Source organism: Rissa tridactyla, chromosome 26, assembly GCF_028500815.1.
Source record: "Rissa tridactyla isolate bRisTri1 chromosome 26, bRisTri1.patW.cur.20221130, whole genome shotgun sequence".
Lineage (NCBI taxonomy): Eukaryota > Metazoa > Chordata > Aves > Charadriiformes > Laridae > Rissa > Rissa tridactyla.
This window is the reverse complement of record NC_071491.1, coordinates 1,457,473-1,478,172: the sequence shown is the minus strand read 5'-3', so window position 1 is coordinate 1,478,172 and position 20,700 is coordinate 1,457,473. Positions and strand designations below refer to the sequence as shown.

Below are 20,700 nucleotides of genomic sequence, written 5' to 3'. Positions count from 1 at the left end.
ATAGGACGAGGCGTAACGGCTCCAACCTGGAAAAGGGGAGATTTGGATTAGAAACCAGGAGGAAATTTTTCGCTCTGAGGGTGGTGAGACACAGGAACATGTTGCCCAGAGAATTTGTGGAAGCCCCAATCCTGGAAGTGTTCGGGACCAGGCTGGCTGGGGTCAACTTGGTTCAGTGGGAGGTGTCCGTGCCCATGGCCGAGGGCTTGGAACTAGATGATCGCTTAGGTCCCTTCCAACCCAAACCGTTCCGTGATTCTATGAATCTAAGGATCTGGGGGCATTGTTCAGCAATAACTGAAACACCCCTGTGTTATGAGCACTGTTTCCTTCACAAATCCAAACCGTAGCCCCACACCAGACACTGGGAACAAACAGAGCTCTGTCCCAGCCAGAACCAGTAGAGCCCTTGAGTAAAGAACTTTAAAGGTATTGTGCCAAACATAGATTCCTGGGTGCACCACAAGTGTCTGGTTCCCGGCTGGACTTTTAGCCCTTCATCAAAATTTTCTCGGTGTAGCCGTTCATCCATTTTTCAACCCACTTCACTGGCTGCTTACCTGACCCATACTTTGTCAGCAAAAGATGTTCCGTAAGTCAAGAAGAATATCCACTGCTCTCCATCCATCGAGCAAGCAAGTCACCTCTTTGTAGAAACCTACTTCCATTCCTCTAATACTCCCTCAGATGGTCGCAAATGCTTTCCAGGAAGATTTTTCTCCATCCCTTTCCGTGGATGGAGGTGAACGTGGATCTTCCTTTTCACTTTCACCAAGGTAGGGGTGGCATTTGCTGTCTTCCAGCCTTCACGAACCTCTCCCACTGGAAAAGACCTTTGGAACATGCGACTCTTCAGCCTACATGGACTTAGGTTTGTCTTCCACCTGATCCTCTTCTGCCAAGGGAAAGTGGTCCTTACTCCAGACTTTCCCTCACATCTGAGAAGCTTGGGATTCCTGAAGACCAGTTTTACTAGTAAAGAGTGAGGCAAAGAATGCACTGAGGACCTCAGCGTTTTCCTGTCCTTTGTCACCACTTCTCTTGCCCCGTTCAGCGATGGACCCACAATTTCCCTAGTGTTCCGTTTGCTGCTCGCGTACTGTTGCTGCCTGCTGGCCCCTAAATGCTCTGGAGTACCTCAGAGGCGCACAGGGCTTTGTCGATCTGCCCGAGAAGATGTGCGCTACAGGAACAGAGTCATCCTGTTGTGGAGGAGATGTCTGGAAATAGAGACCTCTTGCTGTTCAGGTGTTTGGTGCCTGGTGCGGCTTGGAACGGGAGCCTGAAGTGGCGTCGGGAGGTCAAAACATTCCCCTCAGGAGTATCTTGGGTGGAGTAAAATTCCCTACTGAAGCTCACAGGTGTGTAATGGGGTGGAGGCCCCAGCTGTACTTGGTGGCAGCTTCCCATGATGGCTGTAGGGCATGGGCAAGTTGAAGTTTGTCAGTAGGATCCAAATCTTCTGGTGCACTTGGTACTATTAGACGGGCAGAGCAGGGAATTTTCCGCCGTGCATGAGCTGTTCCTCAGAGCTGCGTCCAAAAGCCGATTTCCTTGCCTTGAATATCCAAAGGCCTTGTGAAAACCACTCATCTCCTCAGTCATCATAATCCCGTCCACAGAGGTGGGTGGAAGAGGCTAGCCTGTAGTTAAAATTTCGCCCTTCTTGAGCTTAAACACTCACCATGCATCGTCGTTCCTCAGGGGAATTGAGGAGCTAATTGAAGCTAATTGATCTCCAGAAGTTTGACTTTGCTCTGGCCCTTTGTCAGCAGATGGTCCTAAAGCCTTGAGGCTTCTATGCCCGAGAGGCGTCCCAGCTCAGGGGAGACACTGGTCAAAGCCTGCTGCCATCCAAGGGAGCTCGAAGGGTCTCACGTAGGGTTGCTATTTGTAGGGTCCAAGATACAATACTTTCATCAGTATTGTCAGATAATTCTGGTACCTTCCAGAGTGGACTACGATCCAGGCAGCAGGAGCTTCAGGAACGTTTCGGGAGTTTCAGGTACGGTTAGGGAGTGCCTGACTCACTGTACTTCTAGCTGGGACAAGAAAGTACCCGATTGCCCAAAATAACTTCACCTACAACCAAGATAAGAAAGCGCCAGATTGTCCCAGTCCACTGCGCTTGTAACCAAGCCAAGAACACAACCTTGGCTGGTCCCGGCGTCGCAGCGTGGCACAGGGAGGGTCTGCACCAAGCACCAAGTAGCCCAGGATGGGGGTGGGAGTTGCAACACCACAGTATCTCAAATCAAAATTACAGCGGCAATTAAATAAAACTTTCACTCCTTTCCGTGCGCCTGCGGTCAGAGTGTTCCTGGCAAAGAACCTGGTTTGTTCAGTGGCAGCAGATGCCAGTTTCTCAGGCCTGTAGCTCATCAGATGAGCTTTCCTGCAGAGCAGACGGCCGGGTGGGAGGCCTGAGCAGGAAAGAAGCTTCTCTCCATTGCCACCACGCACAATTGCCTGAGGGCAAGCTGTGCAGCCGCCTTTCCAAAGCAGTGAGCTGACACAGCCCCCCAGGGGCTTCCCTGGCGACTGGATGAGATGGGAAAGGTGGGGTCCAGCTGGAGGGTCAACGCTGTGCAGATGGGAGTGGACAAATAGAATGGGATGGGATGGGATGGGATGGGATGGGATGGGATGGGATGAGATGGCATGGGATGGGATGGCATGGCATGGCATGGGATAGCCTGGGCGTGGGTTTCTGGGGTCATGACAGATGCCTCCGGGTATCTGCAGTCCCTGCAGGGAGCAGAGAAACCTACCAAAACCATTCAGCGTCCAAAGAAAGGGCATAAACTGTGCCGACAAAGGAGTTCCCCCTCTTCCTTGACCATCACCAGCAGGATGAGGAGTGCACATGCCCAGCTTCAGCTTGGACCTCCAGCACCTACGTTTCAGTGTGAGGCTCCTAAAATAAACTGTGATTCGTATCTCATGTCCATGGGAGCAACAGCACAACTGCCTGTGGCCTTTGGGCCTCCCTCTCCTGCCTTTCCAGCCAGGGCAGAGGCAGAGGAGATGGTTCTCCCGGAGTAGAAGCCCAAGAGGACTGGAAGGGGTCCTATCAACTTGCTGCCGTTGGACCTTTCTTGTCCTGCTTACGTACTGCTCCTGGTTCAGTTGCCCAGTCTTGGTTTATATCTTTTTTTTGGGGGGGTTAGAGATGGCTGGAGATGCCGACGCAGCCTCCACCACCTCAGAGCTTGGAGACTCACCTTAGGAGCTGCTGGGAGAAGAGGCCAAGGGCAGAGTAAGGAACGAGCCCTGGCCCAGTGAAGTGCAAGAGGTGAAAGTCGTGGTGGGAAGAGGCTGAAGGTGAGACCCTGACCCTGGGCTTCCTGGCCGTAATCCATCAGAGCAGATGTCACCGCTGCAAGAAGAGGACATCAAGGTTTTGTGGAATGTGGTGCGTGAAGGCTGCGCTTTACTGGTCAAGGACTTCGAACAGGAGAAACGAGAGCACAGAGAGCTGAGTCTCAGCCTTTTCCTTTCCTTGGTGTCTCCCACCCCAGCTCCTCCCTTCTCCCAGACACCCCCGAGCCCCTGGCACGGGCCGGTGAGATCCCGGGGACAGCCCTGGGACACTCTCCCACCTTGGCTGGGTTTTGGGGGAGCGTTTGGGCAGGCTGTGTGGGGCCACGTTGCCCGCGACCTTCACCTCATCCCTCACGGGAGTATTTCATTTCTCGCTTCTTTTGTTTCTCTTTGTCGTCGCTCTTTGGTTTTAGTCCTGGCGTTATGACCGTGTCCAGCTCTCACTTATCTCGCTCCCGTGTAGTGGAGAGGGCTGAGGGTGTCGACCATCTTGGGTAGCCTTTGGCCAACTCTTCCTGTGATCGCCGCCGCTGGAAGACACGGATTCCAGCCCAGAGGTGGCCGTGAGACGCTCGGAGGGCACTGCCGTTACAGAGCGCCGCGTTTCTCGGCCGCGAGTTGTCTCCGGCCACGCTCTGAGGCACGTCCTGGCGTTGCCCCCGACCCTGATCCCGTCCCACCACACCCCCAGGCACCCATGGGACACCCCTCTCCGTGTCTCACTGGCTCAGGGAGCCCCACAAGCGCAGCCGGCCACGCTGAGGTCCCGCTGCCGGGCTGGGATTTGGGTCCTCCAACCCCTCCGGAGCTGAGGAAGGAAAAAAATGGGAAGCGAATGGCTCTTCCCAGCAGCTTTCGCTCCCAGAACCACAGAGCAGGTGGGCTGGGAAGCCACCCCAGGACATCCTCCAGCTCAACCCCTGCTTCCTCAAAGCAGGGTCAGCACCAGCAGGTGGCTCAGGACCACCCCAGTCAAGTTTTTAATAGCCACAAGGATGAAGCCTCTGCGGCCTCTCCGGGCAACCGTTCCGGCGTTTCCCCACTCTCTCTTTAACTGGAATTTTCCGTATTTCAGGGTGTCCTTCCTTCTCGGCACCACCGAAAAGAGTCTGGACTTGTCCCCTTTCTCCCTCCCTGCGTCGCCTCTCCCACGTGCCTTGGCTGACTCCCACTTACCCCTTCCGTGTCTTTAGTTTTGACGGCTTTTCGGACTACGTTTTGACCAGCAAGGTGGTTTTTATCGCGCTCCTTCCGGCGGTCCCGCGGCACAAGTCGCTTTTTCATCTGAGGCCGGAACTCCTGATCCGCCCTTTCCCAACGGAAGGAATCGGCCCGTTGGGCGGCGGGGAAGGAGTGGGGTGGGAATAATTTCCTTCTTGTGGGAGCGTTTGGGAGAGCTGTGGCCGCTCACTCCGTGACATGCCCATCCCTTGCTTTGGAGAAAGGACGGTGTCCGGCGTGACGCTTCGTGCGGAAGAGGTTTTTTTTCGGAGAGCGAGATTTATTTCCTCCAACTCACTTTGTCTTTCCTTAGAGCGGAAGGGCGTCGATCCTCAACGCTCACAACGCGTTTTCCGGGGCATACGCACAGGCACAGGCAAGTGGCCCGTTTCTGTGCGAGTCAACGCACGTCGTAGATTTATTCCACGGCGAGAAAGAAGAATTCCCGTTGGGCGGCTCGCCTCTGGAGTGGGTTTGCTGGGACGAGCGTTCTTTGCCCAATGGGAAGAACGTTTTTTTTTCCTCCTTTCATGAGGCGTGAAACGCATAAAGCTGATGGGAAAAGAGCCGAGTCCTACACGAACAAAACATTGAGGGTGAACGCCGAAAGCCGTTTCTTTCTCATAATTCCTCTTCGGGGCAACTGAAGGAGTGAAAAAAAAACAACATGGCCAACGGGGAAAGGGACAACAGGACACCGTCCACGGATTTTGTGCTGCTGGGAATAGGTGATGCCCCCCAGCTCCAGAACCTGCTCTTTCTCCTCTTGCTTACGATCTCAGTCACCACGGTCGGGAACATCCTCCTGATAACGCCGGTGGGGGCGGAGCGGCCGCTGCGCACCCCCGCGTGCTCCTTCCCGGGCCATCTGTCGCCCTTGGGAGCTGCTCCAGCTCCACCATCAGTCCCGCGGGTGCGCCGTCGCTGCCGTCCCGAGGATCCCAGCCGGCACGGGCAGCCCAAAGGCCTTCTCCGCTCGCTGCTCTCAGCTCCCGCTTGTCACCGTTTTCTGTGGCTCCCTCTTCGTTGTCCGCACCGTGCCTGGCAGAGCCTCGCTGAGGCACCTCCGCAAAGTCTTCTCCTTTTTCTCCACCGTCCTCTCGCCCTTGGTCAACTCCCTCATCTACAGCCTGCGGAACAGGGAGGTCGAGGAGGCCCTCAAGAAAAGGATCGGGAACGCCCCGGCTTGCACCCGGAGCTCACGCTAAGGACCATAGGGACCAACTCGGAGACCACGGCGATCCCTTAGGAAGCCACGGTGACCACCTACAGATCACGGGGACTACTGAGGAGACTGGGGGAGCGCCTAGGAGAGCGTGGGGACCACCTGGGAGACGGTGGGGCCCACCCTAAGAGACCGCGGGCCACCTCCTGCCCCAGCTCCACCCCACGTCACCCAATAAGACCAGTGGCCTTCCCTGGTGGCCCACCCAAAGCAACCATTAGCCCTGCCCCGCAGACTGCGTCCCCCCGCCCCAGCTGTCCCAGGACTGGGGAGGGACTGGGCTGTACTGGGAGGGACTGGGAAGTCTGGAGAAGGGTGCTGTCCCCCCACCCCCAAAACAAAAAAAGCCGAGAAATGGCCACTTTTTTTGACCAAAGACCTTTAATAACAACCGGCCCCAGGGGAGGAAGGGGCTCCCCGTTGTCTCGTGGTGGCCCCAGTTGGGTTTTGAGGCTCCCGATGGCCCCAGTTGGGTTCTGGTCACTTCCCAGTTGGGTTTTGAGGCTTCTAGTTGGGTTTCTTGGGGCTCCCCGTTGGGTTCTGGTGGGTTCCCCGTTGCCTATTGGTGTCCCAGCTGCCCTTTGGGACTCCCAGGCGGCTACTGGTGGCCGCCCTCAGCTCTTTGAATGCCGTTTGGTGGCCACAGTAGAGATTCGGTGGCCTTGTGGGAGGGGGAAGAGGAATCGGTGGTGCCCCAGAGGATTGTCGGGGGTGGCCAGGTGTGGGGTGTGGCCCCCACGGGGGGGAGGGGGGCCAGGGTCAGGGTGGCCCCACCCACTGGGTGACGGTGAGGACGGCGTCCATCCAGATGCGCATGGCCTCAGCCGTGGGGGCCACCAGGCAGAAGAGTCGGTCATAGGTCTTCAAGCAGAAGGTCAGGCGGGGGTTGGGGCTCTATGGGGTGGCCCAGGGGGTGGGGGGGTCAGCCCCATAGATCCCCCCTGCAACCCATAACTACCTCCCCCACCCCATGGATCCCCACTACAGCCATAGATTCTCCTCCAGCACGTTGTGGTCACCTCATGTAGAATGTTGACCATAGCTGGGGGAGGTCTGGTGGGCAGCCAGCATGGGGGTCAGCCCCATAGATCTTCCCTTGAGATCCATAACTACCTCCCCTGCCCCATAGATCCCCACTGGACTCATAGAATCTCCTCCAAAACTTTACAGACCCCCTTGTGGTCACTTCATGAACATCAACCACAGCTCGGGGGTCTCATGGGGGGGGGTCAACATGGGGGTCAGACCCATAGTTCCCACCCCATGACCCATAACTACCTCCCCCGCCCCACAGACACCCCCACACATCTCCCCGGCCCTGCAACCCCTTCTAGAAACGTCCTCTAGATGTTCCTCAGCCCTTCTCTGGCCCCACGCCTCCCCTCCCGTGCCCCCCCACCCCCAGCACTCCCCCAGCCCCATAAGGACCCTCCCGCCCCATAGTGTGCCCCTCCCCGCTATGGGGTGCCCCCCCAGCCGGACCTTGCAGGCCACCTGCCCGTGGTCGTAGTAGACCTCCTCGATGGCCTGGAAGTATATGACGCCCTTCAGCTTCGTCTCCTCCTTGTCTATGGGGCAGAGGGTGGCGGGGGGGGGGGGGGCATTAGCTGGGGGTCAGCCCAGCCCCATAGCTGCCCTAGACACCCCATAGGGGGCCCTAGAGAGCCCATGGGTTTCCCCCACAGCCCCCTGGAGACCCTGTTACGTCCCCAACAGACCCCATAAGTCCCCTATGCCACCCCCCCCCGCCCCCTATAGGCCCCATAAGTCCCTTAGAGCTCCCCCACACACAACCCGACCACCCCCTATGGACGCCCCCCCCCCATGTCCCCTATAGCCCCCCTCCCCCCCCCCCCCCATAGGCCCCTCCCGCCCCACAAGCCCCCCCATAGCCCTCTCCATCTCCATAGGCCCCACAAGCCTCCCCCATGTCCCCCCCCATCCCCTATAGGCCCCATAAGTCCCCTGTACCCCCCCCCCCCGTCCCCATAGCACCCCTCCCACCCCCTACGGACCCCCAACAGACCCCTACACACCCCCGTCCCCCCTAACCCCCGTATCTCCCCCTGCCCCCTATACCCCCCCCCCCCCCCCCATCCCTTACAGGCCCCCTAAGTCCCCCTATAACCGCCCTGCCCCACGGCGCCCCCGTACCGCCGTAGTAGGCCAGCACCCTGCGCTGGGGGTCCAGGTGGAACCAGCGGCGGCGCCAGGTCTTGATGCGCCCCCCCCCGCTTGGTGAGGGGCCCCCGGCAGCCGCCCCCCGCCACCCGCAGCCCCCGGCACCCCTCGGGGGCGTGGCCCCGCGCCCGCAGCGCCCCCGCCAGGTCCAGCTGCGGCAACGGCACCCGCTGGCACCCGACGGGGGCCCCCCAAAATCCACCCGAAGCCCAACAGCCCCCCCCCCCCCCCCCAAAATCCAACGGCACCCAAACCCACCCCCCCCCCCGCCAATGGCCCCCAAAAATCCCACCCAGCGCCCAATGGCACCCGCCGGCACCTGCAAAACCCACCAACGGCACCCAAAACCCACCCAACGGCACCCCAAAAGCCACCCAACGGCACCCAAAACCCACCCAACGGCACCCCAAAAACCCAATGGCACCCAAAAACCCACCCAACGGCACCCAAAACCCACCCAACGGCACCCCAAAACCCAATGGCACCCAAAAACCCACCCAACGGCACCCGAAACCCACCCAACGGCACCCCAAAAACCCAATGGCACCCAAAAACCCACCCAACGGCACCCAAAACCCACCCAACGGCACCCAAAACCCAACGGCACCCAAAAACCCACCCAATGGCACCCCAAAACCCAGCGGCACCCAAAAACCCACGCAACGGCACCCAAAACCCACCCAACGGCACCCCAAAACCCACCCAACGGCACCCCAAAACCCAATGGCACCCAAAACCCACCCAACGGCACCCCAAAACCCACCCAACGGCACCCAAAAACCCACCCAACGGCACCCAAAAACCCACTCAACGGCACCCAAAACCCACCCAACGGCACCTCAAAACCCAACGGCACCCAAAACCCAATGGCACCCAAAAACCCACCCAACGGCACCCAAAACCCAATGGCACCCAAAAACCCACCCAACGGCACCCCAAAACCCAACGGCACCCAAAAACCCACCCAACGGCACCCAAAACCCACCCAACGGCACCCCGAAACCCAACGGCACCCAAAAACCCACCCAACGGCACCCAAAAACCCAACGGCACCCCCAAAACCAACGGCACCCCAAAACCCACCCAACGGCACCCAAAACCCACCCAACGGCACCCCAAAACCCAATGGCACCCAAAAACCCACCCAACGGCACCCAAAACCCACCCAACGGCACCCAAAAACCCACCCAACGGCACCCCAAAACCCAACGGCACCCAAAAACCCACCCAACGGCACCCCAAAAGCCACCCAACGGCACCCCAAAACCCAACGACACCCAAAAACCCAACGACATCCAAAACCCACCCAACGACACCCCAAAACCCACCCAACGGCACCCCAAAACCCAACGGCACCCAAAAACCCACCCAACGGCACCCAAAAACCCAACGACACCCAAAACCCACCCAACGGCACCCAAAACCCACCCAACGGCACCCAAAAACCCAATGGCACCCAAAAACCCACCCAACGGCACCCAAAACCCACCCAACGGCACCCAAAAACCCAATGGCACCCAAAACCCACCCAACGGCACCCAAAAACCCAACGGCACCCAAAAAACCCACCCAACGGCACCCAAAACCCACCCAACGGCACCCCAAAACCCAATGGCACCCAAAACCCACCCAACGGCAACCAAAAACCCAACGGCACCCAAAAACCCACCCAACGGCACCCAAAACCCACCCAACGGCACCCAAAAACCCACCCAACGGCACCCAAAACCCACCCAATGGCACCCCCAAAACCCACCCAACGGCACCCAAAAAACCGGCAGGAACCGGCCGCGACTGGTCTCACCTCGGGGATGGGCGGGGCCGGGGGGGGGCGGGGCCTCGGCGGCTCTTCGGGCCTCCTGGGGGGGGGGGGGGGGGAGGGGGAGGGAGGGGCGGTGGGCAGCGCTGCCGGGCCACGCCCTTCCGGGGCCACGCCCCCCCCCCCCCCCCCCCAAAGGCCTGTCTATGGGGAGATGGGAGTCTAATCTATGGGGAGACGTGGATCCCAGCCCAATCTATGGGGCGATGTGGGTTCCAGCCTGCGCTATGGGGCGATGTGGGTCCCCATCTATGGGGCGATGTGGGTCCCCATCTATGGGGCGCCGTGGGGCCATACCCGTGCCCGCAGCAGCCGCTCTCGCTCAGCCATGGCCTCCCGCACCCGGCGCTGCAGCTCGGCCAGCTGGAGGCAGGTGCTGTGGGGCAGAGGGAGGCACTTGGGGGGCAGTCTATGGGGGGTCTATGGGGTCTACGGGGCGTCTATGGGGCACTCGGGGGGTAGGGGGGCACTTGGGGGGGCAGGAGGTGTATTTGTGGGGGGCTACAGGGTCTTGAGGGGCACTTGGGGGGGCTGGGGGGAGCACTTGTGGGGCTCAGTTGGGGGCACTTGGGGGTCTGGGATGGAGATGGGGGGCTTGGGGTCAGTTATGGGGGTGCGGGGGTCAGTTATGGGACATCTATGGAGCAGGGCAGGCACTTAGGGGGCATTTATGGGGCTGGGGGGGCAGCTACAGGGCAGCGATGGGGCAAGAGGAACACTTATGGGGCTGGAACAGCAGTTATGGGGCAGTTATGGGCCCAGGGGGAACAGTTATAGGGCACGGGGAGCAGTTATGGGACAGCTATGGGGCAGGAGAAGCAGTTATGGGGCTGCGGAGATGAGTTGTGGGGCATCTATGGGGCAGGGGAGGCAGTTGCAGGGCTCGGGAACAAGTTGTGCAGCAGCTATGGGGCACATGGGCCAGTTATGGGGCTGGGGGGGCAATTATGGGGCAGCGGACGTGAGTTATGGGGCACCTATGGGGCTAGAAAAGCAGTTATGGGGCAGCTACGGAACACGAAAGGCACTTATGGGGCAGAACAAGCAGTTATGGAGCAAAGAGAACAGCTATGGGGCACCTATGGGGCAGGACACCTCTCACCTGTAGGACTCGGGGTCCAGCTGCAGAGCCACAACACCTGGGGGGGGCAAACCTCAGACCCACAAGTGCCCCCTCTGCCCCCCTAAGTGCCCCTCCCAGCCCCACAAGTGACCCCCAGCCCCCCAGGTGCCCCACAGACCCCCCCCAAATTGCCCCCCAAGTCCCTCTCTGGGACCCCCAAGTCCACCCCCAGCCCCACAAGTGCCCCATAGATCCCCCAAAGTGCCCCAAGACCCCCATATCCCCCCCCTCCGAGACCCCCAAGTACCCCCCAAGACCCCATAGACCTCCCCAAAAATACCCCCCCAGGCCCCCCAAGTGCTCTCCTGCCGCCCAAATGCCGTCCCCAGCCCCACAAGTGCCCCACAGACTGTCCCCAGATTCCCCCCCAGCCCCCCATATCCCCCCCCAGGACCCCCAAGTATCCCCCAAACCCCCCACAGTCCCCCCCAAAATACTCCCCCCGCCCCCTAAGTGCCCCCCCAGCCCCACAAGTGATACTTCTACCCTCCAAGTGCCCCATAGATACCCCAAATCCCCCTCCAGACCTCCATATCCGCCCTATGGGACCCCCAAGACCCCCCCCAAAATACCCCCCCCTGCCCCCTAAGTGCCCCCTCCAGCCCCACAAGTGCCCCATAGCCCCCACTCACCCTGCCCGTGGTGGGAGCGGGGGCGGGGGTTGGGGGGGGGACCCCCCACGCTCCCCCCGGCGGCGGGGGAGGCTCCCGGCCCGCTGCAGCCCAATGGCGCCCTGTGGGGCAGGGGGGCACTTGGGGGGACGGGGGGGAGGATTTTGGGGAGGGGCCTATGGGGGATTTGGGGGGGACTTGGGGGTCCTGGGGGGGGGAAATTGTGGGTCCCAAGGGGGTCTATGGGGCACTTGTGGGGCTGGGGGGGGGGCACTTGTGGGGCAGGAGAGCACTTGGGGGGCTCAGGGGGGTATTCTGGGGGAGGCTATGTGGGGTTTGGGGGGGACTTGGGGGTCCCGGGGGGGGGTATGGGGGTCTTGAGGAGAGTTTGGGGGGGTCTATGGGGCACTTGTGGGGCAGGGGTATCACTTGCGGGGCAGGGGTGTCACTTGGGGGGTATGGGGGAGTATTTTGGGAGGGGGATATGGGGGGTTTGGGGGGGTACTTGGGGGTCCCAGGGAGGAACCGTTGGTCCCAGGGGGGTCTATGGGGCACTTGTGGGGCAGGGGTACCACTTGTGGGGCTGGGGAGGGCACTTGGGGGGCAGGGGAGCATCTGGGGGGCTGGGATGAGGTATCGGGGGGAGGGTTATGGGGGGTTTGGGGTTCACTTGTGGGGCCCGGGGGGGCACTTGTGGGGCCTGGAGGGGTGTCTATGGGGCACACGTGTGACCCAGAAACTACTTATGGGTCGCGGGGGGGGGGGGGGGGGGTGCTGACTTATGGGTCGCACCTGGACGGAGCTGCGCAGGGCGAGGATGCAGGGGGCGTCGCGCTGCCCCACAAGTATCCAGCGGCGGTCGGTGCGATGGGCGAACATCAGCTGCGGGACCCACATCTCCCCATAGCGCGGGCCCGGACCCACACATCTCCCCACAGAACGGACCCGGACCCGCATCTCCCCATAAATCAGACTGGGCTCCACATCTGCCCATAGAAAGAACCCAGGCATCCGGCCCCACATCTCCCCACAGATCAGACCCCAGCGTCTGTGCCCCACATCTCCCCACAGAACACACTGAGCCCCACATCTCCCCCTAGCGTGGACCCAGACGCACATCTCCCCATAGACCCCTGGCGTCTGGGCCCCACACCTCCCCATAGAAGGGACTGGGACCCACATCCCCCCATAGAAAGGGCCCACATCTCCCCATAGATTGCCACCCACATCTCCCATAGATCTGACCTAGACCCACATGTCCCCACAGATACGACCCCCATCTCCCCATAAATTGGGCCCTGGGATCCACGTCTCCCCGTACATCGCACCCACATCTCCCCATAGATCCCACCCAGACCCACATCTCCCCATAGATCCGACCTGGACCCACATCTCCCCCATAGATCTGACCCACATCGCCCCATAAATCAGACCCACATCTCCCCATCGATCCGACCGGGACCCACATCTCCCCCATAGCTCTGACCCACATCGCCCCATAAACCAGACCCACATCTCCCCATCGATCCGACCTGGACCCACATCTCCCCCAACCCCCCCCCCCGAGCCCCACCTGCCCCCCCGACGTCACGGCCGCCTCTGACGTCATCGTCTCCGACGTCACCGCCGCCGCCGCCGCCGGGGGCTCCCGCACTTGTGGGTCCCGCGATCCGTGGGGCGGCTCCTGGGGGGGGGGGGGGGGGAGGGAGGGGAGGGGGCGGTGGGGGGAGGGGCGGCCCCGCCCTGGACGGACCGGTCGGGCCGGTGGGGGGAGGGGACGCACCCACAGCCTCCCGCCCCACGGGGGCACCCGGGCGCCCCCGGCCCCATAGATTGGGGGGGGGGGGGCTTCAGGCGTCCCGGCCCCACACATCCCCGCCCCACAAGTACCTCCAGGCTCAGCCCCTGCAGCTCCAGCGCCGTCGGGTCCGGGGGCTGCCGGGGGCGGGTCCCAGTTCGGACCAGTTTGGACCAGTTACCCCCCCCCCCCCCCCCGCCCCCCGGTCCCTCCCGGTGCCCCCCCCGCCCCCCCCAACCCCCCTCCCGGTGCCCCCCCCCCCCCCCGCTCTCACCCCGTCGCTCTCCGCTCCCTCTCGGGGGGGGTCGCCCCCCCCGTCGCGGTGCACCATGGGGGGTGCCGGGGGTCACGTGGTGGGGGGGGGTGGGGTGGGGGGGGTCAGCGGTCACGTGGGGAGGGGTCAGAGGTCACACACCCCCCCCCCAAATACGACCCGGGAGCCGCCGTCCCGCCGCCGCGCGCTCCCACGCGTGGGGGTGGGGAGAGGCCGAATGGGCGGGGCCGCCGTGACGTCACTCAGCCCCCGCCCTTCCCCCCCCCCCCTCCCCACCCGTGGGAACCCGCCCCCGTCCCCCGAAAGAGACCCAAAAATCTCCCAAAATCGCCCCAAAAAACACCCCCCCCCCCCCCCCGCCCCGACTCGACTCGACTCGGCCGCTCACGATCGTTCGCCGTTTATTTGGGGGGGGGGGGGGGGGGGGGGGGGAGGGGGCGGGGCCAGAGGGAAAGGGGGCGTGGCCACGCCCCGGAGGGGGCGGGGCCGGCCAGATAGGAGGCAACGGGCGTCTCCGAGGGGGGGCGTGGCCTCGCCGGGAGGGGGGCGTGTCTTCCCCCCCGAGGCTTCGTCCAATGGGGTCAAGGCTTTCTGGCGAGGGGGGCGTGGCTTCTCTTCACCCCCCCCAGAAGGGGGGCGGGGCTTAATCCTGGATCCCGCAGCGCAGATTGGCCGGAATGGCCACGTCTGGGGGGGGGGGGGGGAGGAGTCAGGGGGGGCGTCTGTGGGGCACTTGTGGGGCTGGGGACGGCACTTGGGGGGCAGGAGAGCACTTGGGGGGCAGGAGGGGGTAGTTTAGGGGGGGGCTATGGGGGGTTTGGGGGGGCATTTGGGGGTCCCGGGGAGGATATGGGCGTCTTGTGGGGGATTTGGGGGGGCCTATGGGGCACTTGGGGGGCAGGAGAGCACTTGGGGGGCTGGAGGGGGTACTTTGGGGGGGGACTATGGGAGGTTTGGGGTGCACTTGTGGGTCCCAGGGTTTCAACTGGTGGTCCCGGGGTGGGTATGTGGGTCTGAGGGGGATTTCAGGGCTCTACAGGGCACTTGTGGGGCAGGGGGGGGGGTCACTTGTGGGTCAGGGGGCCCCACGCACCCATGAGGCGGGGCCGGGGCAGGCGCAGCCCCTCCATCAGCGCCACGAATTCGTCAGGGCTCAGCGTCAGCCGGGGGTTGAGGCGTCGCTCCTCCCCCACCGTCGACACCGTGTGGCCTTTGGGGGGGGGGAGGGGGGGGCACTTGGGGGTCAGACCCCCAAGTGACCTCCCGCCCTGGACCCATAAGTGACCCCCCCCGGCCCTTCCAGTTGCCTTTAAATCCCCCCTAAACCTCCCCAAAATTGCCCCCCGCCCACCATCAATAGAGCGCCCCCCTGCCCCATAAGTGCCCCTCAGCCCCCCAAGTGACCGCCCCAGACCCATAACTACCCCCCTCCGGCCCTGTAACGGGCCCTCCCCAGCCCCATAAGTTGCCCCCCGGACCCCCAAGTGCCCACCCCGGCCCCGTAACTGCCTCCCCAGCCCCATAAGTGCCCCTCAGCCCCCCAAGTGACCGCCCCAGACCCATAACTACCCCCCTCCGGCCCTGTAACGGGCCCTCCCCAGCCCCATAAGTTGCCCCCCAGACCCCCAAGTGCCCAGCCTGGCCCCGTAACTGCCTCCCCAGCCCCATAAGTGCCCCTCAGCCCCCCAAGTGACCACCCCAGACCCATAACTACCCCCCTCCGGCCCTGTAACGGGCCCTCCCCAGCCCCATAAGTTGTCCCCCGGACCCCCAAGTGCCCACTCCGGCCCCGTAACTGCCTCCCCAGCCCCATAAGTGCCCCTCAGCCCCCCAAGTGACCGCCCCAGACCCATAACTACCCCCCTCCGGCCCTGTAACGGGCCCTCCCCAGCCCCATAAGTTGTCCCCCGGACCCCCAAGTGCCCACCCCGGCCCCGTAACTGCCTCCCCAGCCCCATAAGTGCCCCTCAGCCCCCCAAGTGACCGCCCTAGACCCATAACTACCCCCCTCCGGCCCTGTAACGGGCCCTCCCCAGCCCCATAAGTTGTCCCCCGGACCCCCAAGTGCCCACCCCAGCCCCATAAGTGCTCCTCAGCCCCCCAAGTGACCGCCCCAGACCCATAACTACCCCCCTCCGGCCCTGTAACGGGCCCTCCCCAGCCCCATAAGTTGTCCCCCGGACCCCCAAGTGCCCACCCCGGCCCCGTAACTGCCTCCCCAGCCCCATAAGTGCCCCTCAGCCCCCCAAGTGACCGCCCCAGACCCATAACTACCCCCCTCCGGCCCTGTAACGGGCCCTCCCCAGCCCCATAAGTTGTCCCCCGGACCCCCAAGTGCCCACCCCGGCCCCGTAACTGCCTCCCCAGCCCCATAAGTGCCCCTCAGCCCCCCAAGTGACCGCCCTAGACCCATAACTACCCCCCTCCGGCCCTGTAACGGGCCCTCCCCAGCCCCATAAGTTGTCCCCCGGACCCCCAAGTGCCCACCCCAGCCCCATAAGTGCTCCTCAGCCCCCCAAGTGACCGCCCCAGACCCATAACTACCCCCCTCCGGCCCTGTAACGGGCCCTCCCCAGCCCCATAAGTTGTCCCCCGGACCCCCAAGTGCCCACCCCAGCCCCATAAGTGCTCCTCAGCCCCCCAAGTGACCGCCCCAGACCCATAACTACCCCCCTCCGGCCCTGTAACGGCCCTCCCCAGCCCCATAAGTTGTCCCCCGGACCCCCAAGTGCCCACCCCGGCCCCGTAACTGCCTCCCCAGCCCCATAAGTGCCCCCTCCCACCCCATAACCCCCCCCCCCGCCCCACAAGTGCCCCCCCACCCTGGTAGTCGTGGGCGGGGTAGACCAGGCAGCTGTCGGGGAGGGTGAAGATCTTCTCGTGCACGGAGCGGTACAGGGTGCGGGGGCAGCCTGGGGGGGGGGTTGCCATGGCGACCGTCACCGTGGCAACCGGCATCTCCGGTCACCATGGCAACCAGCATCCCCCCCCCCCCCCCCCCCCCTTGTCGCCACGGCAAGCGGTCACCGTGGCGACCAGCACGGCCCGTTCCCATGGCAACCAGGGCCCCTGGCAACCGGCATCCCTGGTCGCCATGGCAACTGGCCGCCTGGCGACCGGGGTGCCCTGGGGATGCCGTTGCCATGGCAACCGGGGAGCACAGTCTGCACCAAGCGCCCCCGGCGACGGACGGCTCGGCCTCCCAGTACAGCCCAGTACAGCCCAGGGCCCTCCCAGTACAACCCAGGGCCCTCCCAGTACAGCCCAGTGCCTCCCGAGTACAGCCCAGGGCCCTCCCAGTACAACCCAGGGCCCTCCCAGTACAGCCCAGTGCCTCCCCAGTACAGCCCAGTACAGCCCAGGGCCCTCCCAGTACAACCCAGGGCCCTCCCAGTACAGCCCAGTGCCTCCCCAGTACAGCCCAGGGCCCCCCCAGTACAGCCCAGTACAACCCAGGGCTCTCCCAGTACAGCCCAGTACAACCCAGGGGCCTCCCAGTACAGCCCAGTGCCTCCCCAGTACAGCCCAGGGCCCTCCCAGTACAACCCAGTACAACCCAGGGGCCCTCCCAGTACAACCCAGGGCCCTCCCAGTACAGCCCAGTACAACCCAGGGCCCTCCCAGTACAACCCAGGGCCCTCCCAGTACAGCCCAGTACACCCCAGGGCGCTCCCAGTACAACCCAGGGCCCTCCCAGTACAGCCCAGTACAGCCCAGGGCGCCCCCAGTACAACCCAGGGCCCTCCCAGTACAACCCAGTACAGCCCAGTGCCCCCCCAGTACAACCCAGTACAACCCAGGGCCCTCCCAGTCTCTCCTCGTAGCACTTACGGCCTTTCCAGTCCCTCCCAGCACATCCCAGTCCCTCCCAGCTCCTTCCCCCTCCCTCCCGCTGCCCCCCAGTCCCCCCCAGTGCCCCCCAGTGCCCCCCCGCCTGCCCTGCTGGAAGTCGGTGCGGCCGCAGCCCCGGACGAGCAGCGCGTCCCCGGTGAAGGCCATGGAGGCGTCGTCCAGCACCAGCGTCAGGCACCCGGGGGTGTGCCCGGGGCTGGCCCGCACCCGCAGCGCCTGGGGGGCAGCCCCACACCTCGGCCCGGACACACGGACCCCCCCCCGCCGCGGGGGGAACCGGGCGGCCGGGACCCAGAGACCCCTCCCGTAGGGCGCCCAGGACCCCCCTTTCCCCCCCTTTCCCCCCATTTCCCCCCATTTCCCCCCCTTTCCCCCCATAGGGGACCCCGACGTGCCCCATAGGGGTGTCCCCCCCCACCCATGGGTGCCCCCCCCCCGAAAAAACACCCTTTTCCTCCTCCTCCAGGACCCCCATTTCCCCCCATTTCCCCCCATTTCCCCCCATAGGGGACCCCGACGTGCCCCATAGGAGTGTGTGTCCCCCCCCCATGGGTGGCCCCCCCCCGAAAAAACACCCTTTTCCTCCTCCAGGACCCCCCTTTCCCCCCATTTCCCCCCCTTTCCCCCCACAGGGGACCCCGACGTGCCCCACAGGGGTGTCCCCCCCCCACCCATGGGTGCCCCCCCCCGAAAAAACACCCTTTTCCTCCTCCAGGACCCCCTTCTCAACCCCCCCGGGACCCCCATTTCCCCCTTTCCCCCATAGGGGACCCCGACGTGCCCCACAGGGGTGTCCCCCCCCCCACCCATGGGTGCCCCCCCCCCCGAAAAAAACACCCTTTTCCTCCTCCAGGACCCCCATTTCCCCCCTTTTCCCCCCCTTTCCCCCCATTTCCCCCATTTCCCCCAATAGGGGACCCCGACGTGCCCCACAGGGGTGTCCCCCCCCACCCATGGGTGCCCCTCCCCCGAAAAAACACCCTTTTCCTCCTCCAGGACCCCCATTTCCCCCCATTTCCCCCCCTTTCCCCCCATTTTCCCCCCACAGGGGACCCCGACGTGCCCCATAGGGGTGTCCCCCCCCACCCATGGGTGCCCCCCCCCCCCCCCGAAAAAACACCCTTTTCCTCCTCCAGGACCCCCATTTCCCCCCATTTCCCCCCATAGGGGACCCCGACGTGCCCCATAGGAGTGTGTGTCCCCCCCCCATGGGTGGCCCCCCCCCGAAAAAAACACCCTTTTCCTCCTCCAGGAACCCCATTTCCCCCCATTTTCCCCCCCTTTCCCCCCATAGGGGACCCCGACGTGCCCCACAGGGGTGTCCCCCCCCCACCCATGGGTGCCCCCCCCGAAAAAACACCCTTTTCCTCCTCCAGGACCCCCATTTCCCCCCATTTCTCCCCATTTCCCCCCTTTCCCCCCATAGGGGACCCCGACGTGCCCCATAGGGGTGTCCCCCCCCACCCATGGGTGCCCCCCCCCCCGAAAAAAACACACTTTTCCTCCTCCAGGACCCCCATTTCCCCCCATTTCCCCCCATTTCCCCCCATTTCCCCCATAGGGGACCCCGACGTGCCCCATAGGGGTGTCCCCCCCCCACCCATGGGTGCCCCCCCCCCGAAAAAACACCCTTTTCCTCCTCCAGGACCCCCCTTTCCCCCCATTTCCCCCCCTTTCCCCCATAGGGGACCCCGACGTGCCCCATAGGGGTGTCCCCCCCCACCCATGGGTGCCCCCCCCACCGAAAAAACACCCTTTTCCTCCTCCAGGACCCCCATTTCCCCCCATTTCCCCCAATTTCCCCCCCTTTCCCCCCATAGGGGACCCCGACGTGCCCCATATGGGTCTCCCCCCCCCACCCATGGGTGCCCCCCCCCCGAAAAAACACCCTTTTCCTCCTCCAGGACCCCCATTTCCCCCCATTTCCCACCATTTCAACCCCCCGGGACCCCCATTTCCCCCCCTTTTCACCCCATAGGGGACCCCGACGTGCCCCATAGGGGTGTCCCCCCCCCACCCATGGGTGCCCCCCCCGACTCACGAAGGCGCCGAAGGGCAGCTCGTCGCCCTCCCCCAGCAGCAGGTCGGCCCGGGCCCCGCTGGCCCCCGAGATGGCGCTGAGCCCCCCCAGGGCCCCCCGCAGCGTCCCCGAGCCCGTGATGTGGTCGGCGTGACAGTGGGTGTTCACTGGGGGGGGGGGGACACGCACATCTTGGGGGGGGGGACACCCCGAAATCCCCCCAAACCCCCCCCCCCAAAAAACCCTCCAAAAAAAAAACCAAAAATCCCACCAAAAAAAACCCAAAATCCCCCCAAAAAAACCCACCAAAACCCCTCCCAACAACCCCCCCCCGAAACCTCCCCCAAATCTCCTCCGAACCCCCCCAAAATCACCCAAAACGCCCCCCCAGAACTCCCCAAAATCCTCCAAAACACCCCAAAAAAACCAAATCCCCCCAAAACCCTCCAAACCCCCCCAAAAAACCCTCCAAACCCCCCCAAAAAACCCAACCCCCCCCATAATCCCCCAAAACCCCCAAAATCCCCCCCCCAAAAACCAAAAAAACCCCCCCAAATCCCCCCAAATCTCCTCCAAACCTCCCAAAACTTCCCCCGAACTCCCCTAAAACTCCCCCCAACCCCTCCAACCCCCCCCCAAAAAAACCCCAAAACCCTCCAAATCCCCCCCCCAAAAAAACACAAAAACCCTCCAAAAAAAACCCCCAAATCTCCCCAAAACCCTCCCAAATCTCCCCCCCCCAAAAAACCTCCAAATTCCTCAAACCCCCTCCAAAAAAGCCCAAACCCCGCAAAAACCCCACTAAACCCCCCCCAAAAGGCCCCCCAAAAACCCCTGAAAAAAACCAAAATCCCCCAATCCCCCCCCAAAAAACCCAAAAAACATCAAAAAACACCAAACCCCCCCAAAACTCTTCAAAACACACCAAAATCCAAAGAAACCCTCCAAAAGTCCCAAAATCATCCCAAAAAAAAAGCCCAAACCCCCCCAAAACTCCCCTCAACCTCCCAAAAATCCCACGAAACATCCCCAAAAACCTCCAAATTCCGCAAAACCCCCCCCCAAAAAACCCAAAAACCCCCCCAAAGCCCCCAAAAAGCCAAAAAAAAAACCCCAACCCCCCCCAAAAACTAAAAAACACCCCCCAAGCCCCCCCAAACACCCCAAAGACCCCCCAAATCCCCCCAAAAAAAACCAAGACCCCCGAACACCCCCAAAAAAAACCCCAACCCCCCCAAAACACCCCAAAACC

At 63.1% G+C, this 20,700-nt stretch overlaps 3 protein-coding genes across 5 annotated transcripts; all 3 read right to left on the bottom strand.

The window, feature by feature from the left end:
* Window positions 1-6,148: 6,148 nt before the first annotated feature.
* LOC128901541 (pleckstrin homology-like domain family B member 3) lies at window positions 6,149-9,246 on the bottom strand. Its single transcript, XM_054183614.1, is given in 5 exon segments — window positions 6,149-6,664; window positions 7,253-7,338; window positions 7,925-8,000; window positions 8,002-8,103; window positions 9,211-9,246. Coding segments are annotated over 5 exon segments (435 nt in total). The 3' UTR covers window positions 6,149-6,529.
* A 454-nt stretch (window positions 9,247-9,700) lies between these two features.
* On the bottom strand, window positions 9,701-13,706 carry LOC128901563 (pleckstrin homology-like domain family B member 3). 3 transcript variants are annotated; one of them, XM_054183642.1, is made up of 8 exons: window positions 13,577-13,706; window positions 13,395-13,439; window positions 13,078-13,188; window positions 12,297-12,386; window positions 11,526-11,644; window positions 10,873-10,909; window positions 10,068-10,146; window positions 9,701-9,810 (listed from the first exon to the last, which is right to left on the bottom strand). In XM_054183642.1, the coding sequence occupies exons 1-7, from the start codon at window positions 13,631-13,633 to the stop codon at window positions 10,093-10,095; spliced, it is 513 nt and encodes a 170-aa protein (XP_054039617.1). In that variant the 5' UTR covers window positions 13,634-13,706; the 3' UTR covers window positions 9,701-9,810; window positions 10,068-10,092. The 3 variants fall into 3 exon arrangements, with proteins under 3 accessions (XP_054039617.1, XP_054039618.1, XP_054039619.1); XM_054183643.1 differs by having other exon boundaries at window positions 11,526-11,626; window positions 13,577-13,666; XM_054183644.1 differs by lacking the exons at window positions 10,873-10,909; window positions 11,526-11,644 and having other exon boundaries at window positions 13,577-13,705.
* A 294-nt stretch (window positions 13,707-14,000) lies between these two features.
* On the bottom strand, window positions 14,001-19,664 carry ETHE1 (ETHE1 persulfide dioxygenase; the record flags this gene model as incomplete). Its single annotated transcript, XM_054183639.1, has 5 exons — window positions 14,001-14,263; window positions 14,670-14,786; window positions 16,399-16,488; window positions 17,515-17,644; window positions 19,470-19,664. Coding segments are annotated over 5 exons (576 nt in total), but the record flags the coding sequence as incomplete, so codon positions are not given.
* Window positions 19,665-20,700: the final 1,036 nt, after the last annotated feature.